Source organism: Bos javanicus, chromosome 4 (genome assembly GCF_032452875.1).
Source record: "Bos javanicus breed banteng chromosome 4, ARS-OSU_banteng_1.0, whole genome shotgun sequence".
Classification (NCBI taxonomy): Eukaryota; Metazoa; Chordata; class Mammalia; order Artiodactyla; family Bovidae; genus Bos; species Bos javanicus.
Genome location: NC_083871.1, coordinates 113,694,938 through 113,711,460, shown reverse-complemented (window position 1 = coordinate 113,711,460; position 16,523 = coordinate 113,694,938). Strand labels below are relative to the sequence as shown.

The window sequence follows — 16,523 nt, the reverse complement described above, 5'->3', positions numbered from 1 at the left end:
CCACAAGTGTCAGATTTTTATTCCTTTTCTATTAATTAAACGGACTTTTAATTTTAACAAAATTAAAAGGAGTTTTCTTTTAAAATTCTATGTTGCCCTGATGACACCTGGTTCCCCCTGAACATTTCTCAAACCTTGAGCTAACCAATGCATTTTTCATGAAATGTTTTTCTTAAGCTGTGTTAATGAACTATGTATTTACCCTAGAATCTGCCTTTCTTCAAGATTCATGTCAATTGTTTCATGGCCCGGGATGACTCACCTGGTGCCAATGCTATCTCAAAATGCATGTTATGGGTAAGGGATCTGGTGCAACTCTCTCAGTTTTGAGGCATTTCCTTTCTCTAGTTAGCATCTTGCTAATAGGTATATAACCCCTTACTATAAACTAGCAAGGGGGCACTCTTTCTGCCCCCTTCTGATGTCTATGTCAGAAGCTCTATCTCCTTTATACTTTAATAAAATTTTATCACACAAAAGTTCTGAGTGACCAAGCCTCATCACTGGCCCTGGATCGAATTCCTCTCCTCCAGAGGTCAAGAATCCTGGTGTCATTCACGGCGCATGGTGACAACCTTCCTTGCCTCTTCTAGCTTCTAGAGGCCTCAGGGAGCCTTACTTTAACCTCTGCTTCTGCCTTCACATGACTGTCTTCCCAATGCACGTGTCTGTGTCCAATATCTCCCTTCTAATAAGGATACCAATTGTATGGATTAAGGTTCATCTCAGCAGCTTTACCTTAACAATCAAATCTACAGAGACCTTATTTCCAAGCAAGTCACATTTGTAGGGTTAGGGCTTCAGTATCTTTTGGAGGGGAACACAATTCAAACCATAAGCGAAAAGAAAGGCTTAAAAAGTGAAGCTGCATATAAACGTTAATAGAGTAGAAGAAACTAAAGCTAAAACCTTCCTAAGGACACTATTATGAGCTCATTGTCATTTTTGGACATTCATGTAAATTAATCATATCTTTATGTATCTTTTTCCTGGTTTCTTTCACTTAGTATACTGCTGTCAAGGTTCATTCACATTGTAGCATGTAGCCAGACTCCATTCCTTTTTATGGTTAAATGATACTCCATTGTATGCATATATCCATTCATCTGTTGATGTGCACTTGGGTTGTTTCCACTGGTTTTGGGCTATTATGAATAATGCTGCTTAACCATTCATGTAGAATCTTTGGTATGAACACGTCTTGGCAGTCCTCTTGGATGGACACTTAGGGAGTGGAATCACTACATCATGTGGTAATCCATGTTTTAATTTTTTAAGGAAACACTGAAGTGTTTTCTGCAGCAGCTGTGTCATGTTATATCCTCCCCAGCAGGGTATAAAGATTAAATTTATCCACATACTTATCAGTATTTGTTATTTTTTCTTTTTGAAAGATTATAATCATCCCACTGAGTATGAAGTGGTATCTTATTTGATGTAGATTTTTATTTCCCTGATGACTGATGAGAAAGCATCACTATGAACAAAGCTAGTGGAAGTGATGGAATTCCAGTTGAACTATTTCAAATCCTGAAAGATGATGCTGTGAAAGTGCTGCACTCAATATGCCAGCAAATTTGGAAAACTCAGCAGTGGCCACAAGACTGGAAAAGGTCAGTTTTCATTCCAATCCCAAAGAAAGGCAATGCCAAAGAATGCTCAAACTACCGCACAATTGCACTCATCTCACATGCTAGTTAAGTAATGCTCAAAATTCTCCAAGCCAGGCTTCAACAATACATGAACTGTGAACTTACTGATGCTCAAGCTGGTTTTAGAAAAGGCAGAGGAACCAGACACCAAATTGCCAACATCTGCTGGATCATGGAAAAAGCAAGAGAGTTCCAGAAAAACATCTATTTCTGCTTGATTGACTATGCCAAAGCCTTTGACTGTGTGGATCACAATAAACTGTGGATAAGTCTGAAAGAGATGGGAATACCAGACCACCTGACCTGCCTTTTGAGAAATCTGTATGCAGGTCAGGAAGCAACAGTTAGAACTGGACATGGAACAACAGACTGGTTCCAAATAGGAAAAAGAGTACGCCAAGGCTGTATATTGTCACCCTGCTTATTTAACTTAAATGCAGAGTACATCATGAGAAACGCTGGGCTGGAAGAAGCACAAGCTGGAATCAAGATTGCTGGGAGAAATATCAATAACCTCAGATATGCAGATGACACCACCCTTATGGCAGAAAGTGAAGAGGAACTAAAAGCCTCCTGATGAAAGTGAAAGTGGAGAGTGAAAAAGTTGGCTTAAAGCTCAACATTCAGAAAACGAAGATCATGGCATCTAGTCCCATCACTTCATGGGAAATAGATGGGGAAACAGTGGAAACACTGTCAGACTTTATTTTGGGGGGCTCGAAAATCACTGCAGATGGCGACTGCAGCCATGAAATTAAAAGACGCTTACTCCTTGGAAGGAAAGTTATGACCAACCTAGATAGCATATTCAAAAGCAGAGACATTACTTTGCCAACAAAGGTTTGTCTAGTCAAGGCTATGGTTTTTCCTGTGGTCATGTATGGATGTGAGAGTTGGACTGTGAAGAAGGCTAAGCGCCGAAGAATTGATGCTTTTGAACTGTGGTGTTGGAGAAGACTCTTGAGAGTCCCTTGGACTGCAAGGAGATCCACCCAGTCCATTCTGAAGGAGATCAGCCCTGGGATTTCTTTGGAGGGAATGATGCTAAAGCTGAAACTGCAGTACTTTGACCACCTCACACGAAGAGTTGACTCATTGGAAAAGACTCTGATGCTGGAAGGGATTGGGGCAGGAGGAGAAGGGGACAACAGAGGATGAGATGGCTGGATGCATCACTGACTCGATGAACATGAGTCTGAGTGAACTCCGGGAGTTGGTGATGGACAGGAAGGCCTGGCGTGCTGCAATTCATGGGGTCGCAAAGAGTCGGACATGACTGAGCAACTGAACTGACTGAACTGATGATGTTTATCTTCTTTTCTTATGTTTATTGGTCATCTGTGTATCTTATTTGAAGAAATTCTTATTCAAATCTTTTGCCCATTTAAAAATTAGGCAATTTGTCTTTTTATTGTGGAGTTTTTAGAGTTACAGCTTCCCTGGCTGCTCAGTCAGTAAAGAATCTGCTTGCAATATAGGAAACCTGGGTTTGATCCCTGGACTGGAAAGATCTCCTGGAGGAGGGCATGGCAGCCCACTCCAGTATTTTTGCCTGGCAAATCCCCACAGATAGAGGAGCTTGGCGGGCTGCAGTCCATGGGGTCGCAAAGAGTCAGACACCATTGAGCAACTAAGCACAGCACAAGAGTTCGTTATATATTCTGGATATTAGATCTTTATCAAATATATGGTTGGCAAATATTTTCTCTCATTCTGCAGGTTGTCTTTTCACTTTTTGGATAGTGCTCTTTGATGGGAAAGTTTTAAATTTTGATTAAATATAAATTATCTGGTTTTCTTTGGTGTTTTGGTGTCATATATTAGAGTGGGACACAACTTAGTGACTAAACCACCACCACCATTAGAAACTATTGCCTAATCTTACTTATCAGACATTTAGTCTCTGCAGATCAGAAATGCTACCCCTATTGGTAAGATACTATACTCTCAATGATTAACTGTGGGGAAAGGGAGCCTCATCTTCTTGGCCACCCCTGCCAAGAATGGAGTTTCTGTCAAACTGAGGCTGGGCTGGGGAGGGAGGAAGTAGGTCATGGTTCAAGTATGATGCAGATGCTCACTGTTCTTTCTAAGAGTCAGTATATTTTTTTCTGAATAAATGTTTCTTCATTTCTTATATGAACATAGGACAATGTTTAGAGACTTTTTAATTTTTTTCTTTAAATAATGTTTGTCAGTTATGGATGTTCATCAGTGTAAGTTTGCAGGGCTCCTCTCAATGTTTTGGAGGAGACCCTGTCAGTAGCTGAAATTAAACATTGGCCATGTTGCTAGCTCCCCTCCTCTTCCTTCCTGCAGTGTGCCTGGGCTTTGGCCAGTTTAGTTTCCCCTTCTTGCTGTCCTTCATTGTAGTTGAATGAAACAGAGCTAATGGGGACCTAGGTGGCACTGTCTTCCAGATTGCTATTTTCTCGGGAATCTTTGACTCTCCACTAAACACAAATATGTTATACTTGCAGAGGATAAGAGAAATGCTAGTGTCACTTTTCATTTCCAAATAGTCACCTGTGACCTCTCAAACCTTAATGACACTTAAGTACCATTCTAGAGGGTTTTTTTTTTTTTTCATGATAAACAACAGTCAAAAGCCACGAGGCTGCTCAACTATTTATTATCCATCTCATTTATTTATTTATTATTTATCTTAGGCTTTGAGAACTTCATTGTTAGGATCTTGAAAGATGGAAATATCCACACACTATTCCAGTTTACAATAGAGTTTATTTCGTTTCATTCATGTGGAACTCAGAAGTGCTGCCTGCTGGGCCTGCTTTGAATGAGTCCTGATGTGGGTTTGGAGACTTCCAGGAAAGCCCTTGCACTTCATCCTCAGGCCAGGTCTGCCTGAGGAGGGGTCTGAAAAGGATTCTAAGGACAGTTCAGTGCAATTTTCATGATGAGATTTCTCCCTGGCCCAGCCTTTCTCCTCCTATCCCTTCTGAACACTTCAGCAGGTATAACCAGGGGGACCCAGGCCTGTAACCTAGGCTGTCTAGCCTGTGCTATGACCTCGTGGTGATGAAGGTGTGCTGTGACCTTCAAGTGCCAAATAAGAGAGTGTAGTTTCTGAGGCAGGATGTGTATTTTTCTCTGCACAAGTGAATTTACAATAAATCACCCAGTTGCCCATTTCTTGAAAATATAGGGGTTTACAAGAAACAGAAAGAAGTCTGTGCTGTGATATACTGTGGTGTACATTGCAATTGTTCCTTTGAAAGTGAAAGTGGCTCAGTCGTGTCTGACTCTTTGCAACCCCATGGACTGTCCGTGGAATTCTCTAGGCCAGAACACTGGAGTGGATAGACTTTTCCTTCTCCAGGGGATCTTCCCAACCCAGGAATCGAACCGGGGTCTCCTGCATTGCAGGCGGATTCTTTACCAACTGAGCTATCAGGGAAGCCCAGTTGTTCCTTTACTACTTGTTAAAGTTTTACTTATAGCATCTGTCTTTACTAAGAAAGCACTGAAGAACATTCTCCTTGGGGAAGGATTGAAACAAAGCAACAACAGTTGTCAAATTGAAACCAAAAGGAAGTAATGAAAATAATAGCAGAAATCGTGCAAACCAAATGACAAACCCCAGAAAGAAGGCAAGTTATGGGATGATGTCTGATGGTTATGGCAGCCTCCACATTCTTTCCTGAATTCCTGTTATCCTAATCAACCTCTTCCACCATTAGGATCACGGAATGGCTAAGAATTCAGGGGATAGCTAAGCAAATATTGTGGATTTTGGAGGTGTGGGGCTAGAAACCTAGGTAGGCATATAAGGAAAGGAACTGTGGATTTCCTGAAAGAAATAGAAAACTGTGGGAGAAAAACCCATTTCCTTGCTTCTTGCTTTTTTGGCTGTTGAAACCAAGTGGCAAATAAAGCTTATATCTGTAACTATCTGTAACCATCCATGGCTCTGATGACCCTTAGGACTCAGGAACACTGGGAGGAGTGAGCCTGGACTAACAGTGATTCCTTATGCCAGACTCCTGGAGCCAAGGGCCCTATGAATGGTCCCTTCCATGTAGTCTCCCTTTTAGTACCACTGCTCTCTGTTCCACTGCTGGAGGTTTATAACTATAACCACGTACATCTGAGAATTCGTGTGAGTAAGCACACCAGGTTCATTGGTGCGAACTGGTTCCTGCCAGTGGGAATCTGGGGATTTGTTCTCATTGGGTAAGGCTTAAATATTAGAGTTGATACTATTCCATAGGTTTCCCTGATAGATCAGTTGGTAAAGAATCTGCCTGCAATGCAAGAGACCCCGGTTCAATCCCTGGGTTGGGAAGATCCCCTGGAGAAGGGGGAAAGGGTACCCACTCCAGTATTCTGGCCTGGAGAATTCCATGGGCTGTATAGACCATGGGGTCACAGAATCAGACATGACTGAGTGACTTTCACTTTCACTTCACTTTATTAACCCCAAACAACAAGTAAAATTTTCAAAATTCTGGTGTCATAGCAGGCACATGGAGAATAAGCTTTCAACTTGGCAAAACTGAAGTAAAGTCACTCACTTCAAAGGTATCTGACCCTTTGTGACCCCATGGACTGTAGCCTACCATGCTCCTCCATCCATGGGATTTTCCAGGCAAGAGTACTGGAGTGGGTTGCCACTTCCTTCTCCAGAGGAGCTTTCTGATGCAGGAATCGAACTCTGGTCTCCTGCATTGTAGGCAGATGCTTCACCGTCTGAACCACCAGGCCAAACTGAACCACCCATCAAATTATGGGGCAACATTTCTGTCTTTTTAAAAACAAAACACTTTTTTCACTGGCCCCACCCAATCTGCTTCCTGGCTCCGAGGTCTCAGAGGTGCAGCAGTTAGAGCAAACGCAGGGGCTCAAACAGCTTCTCTGGAGGAAACCAGACAGCTCATCAAGTCCTTAAATCAGGTGAGCTTGGCTGAGAACAGATCCCAGGGAGACAGAGCTGCAAGGACAGTAGGGTAGGGGAGTCTGGGGAGGGTGTGGATTCTGGCCTGAGAAGGGACCTGGTGCTGTGCAAACAAGTCAGGAGGATGCTACCAGAGCAGGGGAGGTGGCGGTAGGGAGGGGAATAAGGATGTCTGTTAACACATTGTCCATGCACTCTCATTTTAACAAGACAACATTTTGCTGAATATTGCACCTTCCATCCAGTTGTTGTTGGGATAGACATTGAGTACACTTGATAAGCCAGACATTTCTTTTAGTAGGAAATGTGTCCCCAAGGTCTTTAGATTTGGAAGGCAATTTAGAGACCACTCAGTGTAAATCTTTTTTTTTTTTAATTTAATTGTTATTTTATATTGCACTGGCATCCAGTCCCACCACTTCATGGGAAATAGATGGGGAAACAGTGGAAACACTGTCAGACTTTATTTTTCTGGGCTCCAAAATCACTACAGATGGTGACTGCAGCCATGAAACTAAAAGACGCTTACTCCTTGGAAGGAAAGTTATGACCAACCTAGATAGCATATTCAAAAGCAGAGAGATTACTTTGCCAACAAATGTTCGTCTAGTCAAGGCTATGGTTTTTCCTGTGGTCATGTATGGATGTGAGAGTTGGACTGTGAAGAAGGCTAAGCGCCGAAGAATTGATGCTTTTGAACTGTGGTGTTGGAGAAGACTCTTGAGAGTCCCTTGGACTGCAAGGAGACCACCCAGTCCATTCTGAAGGAGATCAGCCCTGGGATTTCTTTGGAAGGAATGATACTAAAGCTGAAACTCCAGTACTTTGGCCACCTCATGCGAAGATTTGACTCATTGGAAAAGACTCTGATGCTGGGAGGGATTGGGGGCAGGAGGAGAAGGGGATGACAGAGGATGAGATGGCTGGATGGCATCACTGACTCGATGGATGTGAGTCTCAGTGAACTCGAGGAGTTGGTGATGGATGGACAGGGAGGCCTGGCGTGCTGTGATTCATGGGGTCGCAAAGAGTCAGACATGACTGAGTGACTGATCTAATCTGACAGCTGTTGTTTAGTCACTAAGTTGTGTCTAACTCTTTACGACCCCATGGACTATAGCCTGCCAGGCTTCTCTGTTCATGGGATTTCCCAGGCAAGAATACTGGAGTGGGTTGCTGTTTTCTCCAGGGGATCTACCTGACCCAGTGATCGAACCCGGGTCTCCAGCATTGTAGGCAGATTCTTTACTGTTGAGCCACCAGGGAAGCTCATACTGCAGTATGTGTAAATCAACTAATGTTTTGGCAGGAAATGGGCATTTGAAGACTGCAGTCTGGCACTAAGGGTACTCATTTCTACTGGGCTTATCATTGTTTTGATGTCTTTCCAATGGGCTTCAAAACTATACAAACACACACACATACACATACACACAATGAAGAATAAGATTCCTGAAAAGTCTTTGCAGATATTTTGGGGCAAGGTTTCGGGAGACTTAAAGTACATCCCACTGGAGATGGACAGAGAAATGACTGTGTTATCAAGTCTGTTGGAACAATTTTTTGTGTGGTTCATTCATCACACAAAATACAATTAAGCCTGTTTGTTACATTTGCTTTTGATTTTTACTAGGATTTTAAATATAATTTTTGCTGTATGATTATGTAACTATTTATATGGTTTTAAGATCAAATCAATGAAATATAAGTATATCCAAACAAGTCTGATTCCCAGTTTCTGTCCCTGTCCTCTCCCTCCTCTTTTTCCCATACCCATATAAGTAACTTTTTTGTTTGTTTAGCTTTCAGATTATTCAGCCATTGTTTTTACAGATGAATGAAAAATATATGTATTACACATTTTATATATATATAGATCATATTCCTCCTGGTTAGAGAAATGCTAGTAAACTGTGCATTACTTTCTTCTTTGCTTTTTCTTCTTAATGCTATATCCTGGAGATGTCTCCATACTAGGATATAAAGATATACCTCATTTTTTCTACAGTTGACCGGTGCTTCACTGTGTGAATATACCTTAGTTAATTCAACTGGGTCCCTACCCTAATGATGGGCATTTGATAGGTTTTTGGTGTCCTGAGATTCAAATAGTGGCACAGTTAACAGACTTCTGTGGGCTTCCCAGGTGGCCCAATGGTAAAGAATCTGCCTGCCAATGCAGGAGATGCAGGAGACGTGGGTTCAACCCCTGGGTAATGAAGATCCCTTGGAAATGGCAACCCACTCCAGTATTCTTGCTGGGAAAATCCCAAGGACAGATGAGCCTGGAAGGCTACAGTCCATAGGTCACAAAGAGTTGAACATGACTGAGCACACACGTGTGCATACACACACACAGAGCTTTCTGCATAATTTTCTTCCATATTCTTTTTGGGTACTTTGGAATAAATCCTAAAATTGAGATTGATAATAAAAGGGTAAAGGCGTATGTAAATGCACATATACAAGACCTTGCTAACTTCTCCTCCAGTTGTTTTAGACTGTTCTTTTATTCCCAACAGCCATGCAGGAGAAGATCTCTTTCCCCTACATCTTTTATTTATTAAAAAAACATGTATTTATCTATTTGGCTGCATTGCATCTTAGTTGCAGCATGCGGGATCGTCCTTGCCTCGTGTGGGATCTTTCATTGTGACACACGGACTCTCCAGTTGTGGAGGGATTAGTTGCTCCGTGGCATGTAGTATCTTAGTTCCCTGACCAGGGATTGAACCCACATCCCCTGCATTGCAAGGTGGATTCTTAACCACTGGGTCACCAGGGAGTCCTTCCGCTATACCTTTTATCAACAGATTATGCCAACTAATTTCTGGGTTTTTTCAAACCTGTAGGTGAGAAATTGTATCCTAGTGCAATATTAAATAATTAACTTTAGTTTTTCTATGTTTTGATATGTTTTTCTCTATTATGAGTGGATGTTGATATCTTTTTACATGTTCAAAGGATATTTACATTTTTATTTGGACTGTTTATTCTTATCTCTTACTCCACTTTCTATCAAGTTGTTGGTCTTTTGTTTCTCTACTTTTAGATATTGTTTGTTTGCTAAAATATTTTTATTGAAATATAGTTGATTTATTATAATTATAGCCAAGCCACTCAGTTTTACACATACATGTGTCCATGCGTATGTGCATGCTCAGTCGCTTCAGTCATATCCAACTCTCTGAGGCCCCATGAACTGTGACCCTCCCGTCTCCTCTGTCCATGGAATTCTCCAGGCAAGAATACTGGAGTTGGTCGCCATGCCTTCCTCAAGGTGATCTTCCTAACCCAGGGATCAAACTTACGTCTCCTGTGTCTCCTGCATTGCAGGCAGATTCTTTACTGCTAAGTCACTGGTGAAGCCCATACATATGTGTATATAATATATATAATGTATATATATGTATATTCTGATTTTTTCAATTATAGGTTAATACAAGATATTGAATATAGTTCCTTTTTACTATACACTAAATTCTTGTTGTTTATGTTATGTTATATATAGTGGTATGTATATGTAAAGTATATGTATATGTAACATACCACTATATATAACAAAAGGTCAGCTTTCATTCCAATACCAAATAAGGGTAATGGCAAAGAATGTTCAAACTACTGCACAACTGCATGCATTTCATATGTTAGCAAGGTAATGCTCTAAATCCTCCAAGCTAGGCTTCATCAGTACATGAACCAAAAACGTCCAGATGTACAAGCTGAATTTAGAAAAGGCAGAGATCAAATTGCCAATATCCATTGGATCAAAGAAAAAGCAAGAGGATTCCAGAAAAACATCTACTTCTGCTTCATTGACTATGCTAAAGCTTTTGATGGTGTGGATCACAACAAACTGTGGAAAATTCTTCAAGAGATGGGAATACCAGACTAGCTTACCTACCTCCTTAGAAACCTGTACACAGGTCAAGAAGCAACAGTTAGAACCGGACATGTAAACAGACCAGTTCAAAATTGAGAAAGGAGTATGTCAAGGCTATATATTGTCACCCTGCTTATTTAACTTATATGCAGAGTACATCAAGCAAAATGCCGGGCTGGGTGAAGCACAAGCTGGAATCAAGATTGCTGGGAGAAATATCAATAACAGATATGTAGATGACACCACCCTTATGGCAGAAAGTGAAGAGGAACTCTAGAGCCTCTTGATGAAGGTGAAAGAGGAGAGTGAAAAAGCTGGCTTAAAACTCAACATTCAAAAAATGAAGATAATGGCGTCTAGTCCCATCACTTCATGGCAAATAGATAGGGAAACAATGGAAACAGTGACAGACATTATTTTCTTGGGCTCCAAAATCACTGCAGATGGTGACTGCAGTCATGAAATTAAAAGATGCTTGCTCCTTGGAAGAAGAGCTATGAGCAACCAAGATAGCATATTAAAAAGCAGAGATATTACTTTGCTGACAAGTCTGTCTACTCAAAGCTACAATTTTTCTAGTAATCATGTATGGATGTGAGAATTGGACCATAAAGAAGGGTGAGTGTCAAAGAATTGATGCTTTTGACCTGCGGTGTTGGAGAAAACTCTTGAGAGTCCCTTGGACTGCAAGGAAGTCAAACCAGTCAATCCTGAAGGAAATCAACCCTGAATATTCACTGGAAGGACTGATGCTGAAGCTAAAGCTCCAATACTTTGGCCACCTGATGGAAGACCTGACTCATTGGAAAAGACCCTGATGCTGGAAAAGATAGAAGGCAGGAGGAGAAGGGGACAACAGAGGTCGAGATAGCTGAATGACATCACGGACTCAATGGACATGAGTTTGAGCAAGCTTTGGGAGATGGTGAAGGACAGGGAAGCCTGGCATGCTGCAGTCCCTGGGGCCAGAAAGAATCTGACAGGACTGAAGGACTGAACAGCTACGATGTATCCATAAACCCCATACACCTAATTTATCCCTCTTTCCTGATTTTCCCCTTTGGTAGTCGTAAGTTTATTTTCTGTGTCAGTTAGTCTGTTTCTGTTTTGTAAGTAAGTTTACTTGATTTATTTTTGATTCCACATACAAATGATATCATGTAATATTTGTTTTTCTCTAACTTCCCTCAATATGATAACACCTCAGTTCATACATGTAGTTGCAAATGGCATTATTTCATTCTCTTTTACGGCTGAGTAATATCCCATTGTATATATGAACTGCATCTTCTTTATGCATTCATCTGTCAATGGACATTTAGTTTGTTTCTGTGTCTTGGCTACTATAACAGAACTGTTATAAAGCTGAAACTCCAATACTTTGGCCACCTCATGCAAAGAGTTGACCCATTGGAAAAGACTCTGATGCTGGGAGGGATTGGGGGCAGGAGGAAAAGGGGACAACAGAGGATGAGCTGGCTGGATGGCATCACCAACTTGATGGACGTTAGTTTGAGTGAACTCTGGGAGTTGGTGACGGACAGGGAGGCCTGGCATGCTGCAATTCATGGGATTGCAAAGAGTCGGACAGGACTGAGCAACTGAACTGAACTGATGTACATAGAGGAGAAGGAAACGGCAACCCACTCCAGTATTCTTACTTAAAGAATCCTGTGGACAGAGGAGCCTGGTGGGCGGCTGTCCATAGGGTCGCACAGAGTTGGACACGACTGAAGCGACTTAGCATGCATGCACGCATTGGAGAAGGAAATGGCAACCCACTCTGGTATTCTTGCCTGGAGAATGCCAGGGACAGAGGAGACTGGTGGGCTGCTGTCCATGGGGTCACACAGAGTCAGACACGACTGAAGCGACTTAGCAGCAGCAGCAGCTATGAACATAGAGGTGAATGCATCTTTTCAGATTAGAATTTTGTCTGGATATATGCCCAGGAGTGGGATTGTTGGATCATATGGCAACTCTATTTTTAATTTTTTGAGGATCTTCCAGAGTATCCTCCATAGAGGCTCTACCAATTCACGTTCCCACCAACAGTGTAGGAGAGTTCCATTTTCTCCACACTCTCTCCAGCATTTGTTGTAGATTTTTTGATCATGGCCATCAAATCATCACTGTGAGGTGATATATCATTATAGTTTTCATTTGCATTTCTTGAATAGTTAATGATACTGAGCATCTTTTCATGTGCTTATTGGCCATCTGTACAGATAGTCTTTGTATAAAAGTGAATGACCCCTCTTTTACATAACCAGGAAAAAAATTTCCCCTAGTTTGACAGTTGTGTTTTAATTTGTGTATGGTGGCATTATTCTCCCACATTATGTTTCTGATTTTTATATAACCAAATTTAGGAGTCTCTTTCCTTGTGGCGGTTTAGTAGCTAAGTTGTCTGACTCTTTTGTGACCTCATGGACTGTAGTTCACAAGGCTCCTCTCTCCATTGGGTATCCCAGGCAAGAATACTGAAGTGGGTTGCCATTTCCTTCTCCAGGGGATATTCCTGACCCAGGGATTGAACCCCAGGTCTCTTGCATTGCTGGCAGATTCTTCACCGACTGAATCACCAGGGAAGCCTGTCTCTTTCCTTACTCTATTTCAAATTTTAGAAATATTTTCCTGACCTCTAGGTTACAAAGATTTATCCATGTTTCTTCTATTATTTACACGGAATTTTCAACATTGGAAATTCTACCCTATTTGGAGTTTGAAAGGCATCAGGAAATGGATACAGTTTTGTCTTTTTGTATATGATTGTCTCCATGTTGCTTATTAGTCTATCTTTCTTCCTCTTGATGTGAGATGCTACATTATTGAATATAAATGTTGCATAATGTAAATGAATTGAATATGAATAAATACAATGTGGTTAATTTGGTCTGTTTCCAAATTTTCTGTTTTTGCTTTGCTGTTCTCTCTATTCAGGGACCAACATCATACTGCTTTAATGATAGAAACTGTGATGGTAAGTCATAAGGGGCTTTCCCTCCCTGGCTCCCCATGCACACTTCATTCAGACTGACACCAGCTATAACAGGCCTGTTCAGCCATTGGTCAGGCATCCGAGTGGGTCCCTCCTCCCAAGCACGTGAGCAACTGGTAACCAGCGACCAGTTAACAACCTCCTTCTGCCACTGGTGAGGCCACTGAGAGTCCCTTCCCCCTCTCTATTGTATATAAAAGGACCCTAAATGCTGAGTGAGATGAGAGGGTTCTTAGAGACGCTAGACTGCCATCCCCTCGGTCTACTGGCCTTCTGATTAAAGTCATCATTCCTTGCCCCAACAACTCGTATCCGGATTTATTGGCCTGTTGTTCGGTGAGCAGAACAGCTTGGGCTTGGTAACAGACCTGACGCTCCTTTGTGGGGATACTGGAACTACTTTGCTGTTTTATCCACAGCAATTAAACTGTTTAATTTTTCTGTTTCTTTTGCAAACAATGTTGGTAATAGAATATTACAAATTTCAGGGAGGCTGCTGCTGCTGCTGCTGCTAAGTCGCTTCAGTCGTGCCCGACTCTGTGCGACTCCATAGACGGCAACCCACCAGGCTCCCCCATCCCTGGGATTCTCCATGCAAGAGTACTGGAGTGGAATGCCATTGCCTTCTCCGTTCAGGGGGGCAAAGGAAGTTAAAAAAAGACTTGAGAATGGTTCCTATTTGCCTAAATTGACTCTCTTCCCCTCTCCTTCCTTTTCTTAAGGTGGAGTCTGGGTACCCCAGAGCCTCTTGATGTTAACATGGCTGCCACCCCTAACAACGCTCTGAGGATAGTGCTGGTAGGGAAGACCGGAAGTGGGAAAAGTGCGACTGCAAACACCATCCTCGGGTACAAAGTATTCGAGTCTAAGATTGCTGCCCGAGCTGTTACCAAAACTTGTCAGAAAGCGTCCCGGGAATGGAAGGGGAGAGAGCTTCTTGTTGTTGACACCCCAGGGCTCTTCGACACCAAGGACAGCCTGAACACCACCTGCAGGGAAATCAGCCTATGTGTCCTCGCCTCCTGTCCTGGGCCTCATGCCATCGTCTTGGTTCTGAGGTTGGGCCGCTACACACAGGAAGAGCAGCAAACCGTGGCGTTGATCAAGGCTTTGTTTGGGGAAGCAGCCATGGAGTATATGATCATCTTATTCACCCGCAAGGAGGAGCTGGAGGACCAGAGCCTGAGCGACTTTTTGGACAATGCGGATGTAAACCTACGAAGCCTCCTCCAGGAGTGTGGGGAGCGCTGCTGTGCCATCAGTAACAGCAAAAACACAAACCAGGCTGAGAAGGAAGCTCAGATACAGGAGCTGGTAGAGCTGATAGAGAACATGGTGCAGAACAACCAAGGGACTTACTTCTTTGATGCCATATACAAGAACACAGTGGAAAGACTGAGGAGGCGGGAAGAAGTCTTGAAGAAAATCTATGATGATCAATTAAAAGGAGATATCCAAAAAGTGGAAGTGAAGTATGCTCAGGCGTACAAGAATAGGATACAGGAAAAAGAGAGAAAAATTAAGTTACTAAAGATGGAATACGAAGAAAAACTAAGATGTGTTAGGGAGGAGGCCCAAAACAGTATCTTCAGAGATAAACATGATGGACCTATGAATTTTCTTTCAAGAATAAGTAATTGGTTTAAGAATTAACTATTTTCTCTCAGTTTACTATGGTTAGCAAAGCATCTTTCCGGCTCACTCCCTACCCTCTCCATGTTTGCCTCCCCACCAACAGACATCAGCCAGTTTAAGAAATTACAAAATTGCCAAGTTTGAGTGCTAGCTCATTACACATGGTAAAGACTCAAATGAAAGGAATTTCAAGGCTGAAATGCATCCTGCATTGAGCCTTACCACTGCCTGTGAAACACATTACACAGGCCCCTTGTGAACATTGTGTGACTGTCAGCAAAGCTTCCGGTCCCCCCAGCAGCATCATTCTCTGGTTCATGAGAGATGAGATAATAAACGTTTGTTGTTTTTAGCCACTAAACTTTGTGGTAATTTGTTACACAGCAGTAGATAACTAGTACAAGATGTATGTTAATACATATATATAAAATATTTCTTTAAATACTGGCCACTTGCTTCTGGGGAAGGGAACTTTCAGTTTCTGAGAATCAGGGGTGGAAGGAAACTTACTTTTCACTATATACTCTTTGATCCACTTCAGCATATTGTTTATTCAACCAATGAACAAAGAGATAAATAATAACATTTGTAATATTCTCCAACAAACAATAATTCCAAAGGGCCATCTCAAAAACAATTGTCTTATTTGTCTTCACTTTCCTTTTCTAGGTGCTGGCTTAAAGTTCTTCTGCCTATAAATTCAGATAGCTCTGTGCCAGAATGTTCCATTTCCCCCTGCAGATCCACTGTCTTCCCTTTTTGGTCCTTTGGCCCTGCCAGGGGCCTGCATCCTGGGGTGCAATGTTCTCTGACTCTCTCAGACACCACCAGTGAGAAGGCCAACAGAGGATCTATGGGAGCCAGAGAATTATATGAGGACATTTGTCTTCTGGATGCCTCTCTGCTCAGTCCTATCTGACCAGCTGTCACCTTCAACCAAAGGTCCAGCCACAGGCACTGGGGGCTCTCAGATCTGACCAGTAGAATACACCTGTATAGGAGTCCTGTTGTACCTGTAGTGTGTCTAAAACAAAACTTTTGACTGTTTCCAGAGATCACAGCTTGATCCAAGAATGAATTTTAATTTTCAAAAATGCCCAATCTGGTGATTAGGGTAAATGGTAAAGTTGTAAGGGATAGTCATAAAATAGGATCCTTAAGTCTAAAGTCAATGCTTCTGGAAAGGTTTCAGTTGTGTTGTGAAATGTGGAAAGAGGCTTAGAATACGTGCCTTAGCTCAAAGGGGGGAGAATTTGAATGATGGCAATAATTTAACAAAACAAAACAAAGCTTTGTTAAAATAAAGTAATTGTTGAGAATGTATGCCTAGTTTCCTGTATGTTTCTTTTTTTTTTTGATTTTTTTTTTTAATGTGGACCATTTTTAAAGTCTTTATTAAATTTGTTACAGTATTGCTTCTGTTTCATGTTTTGGCCT

At 41.9% G+C, this 16,523-nt stretch overlaps 1 protein-coding gene across 6 annotated transcripts in view; it reads left to right on the top strand.

The window, feature by feature from the left end:
- The window catches only part of LOC133246619 (GTPase IMAP family member 7-like), a 39,021-nt gene extending 22,612 nt beyond the window's left edge, over window positions 1–16,409 (top strand). Inside the window, exons 1-3 of one of the 6 annotated variants that reach the window (XM_061415104.1) lie at window positions 6,340–6,566; window positions 13,394–13,433; window positions 14,174–16,409. In XM_061415104.1, coding sequence (XP_061271088.1) covers window positions 14,211–15,104 — 894 coding nt within the window. In that variant the 5' untranslated portion in view covers window positions 6,340–6,566; window positions 13,394–13,433; window positions 14,174–14,210 and the 3' untranslated portion in view covers window positions 15,105–16,409. The other 5 variants (XM_061415106.1, XM_061415103.1, XM_061415102.1 and 2 more) reach the window with 5 other exon arrangements.
- The last annotated feature ends 114 nt before the right edge of the window (window positions 16,410–16,523 follow it).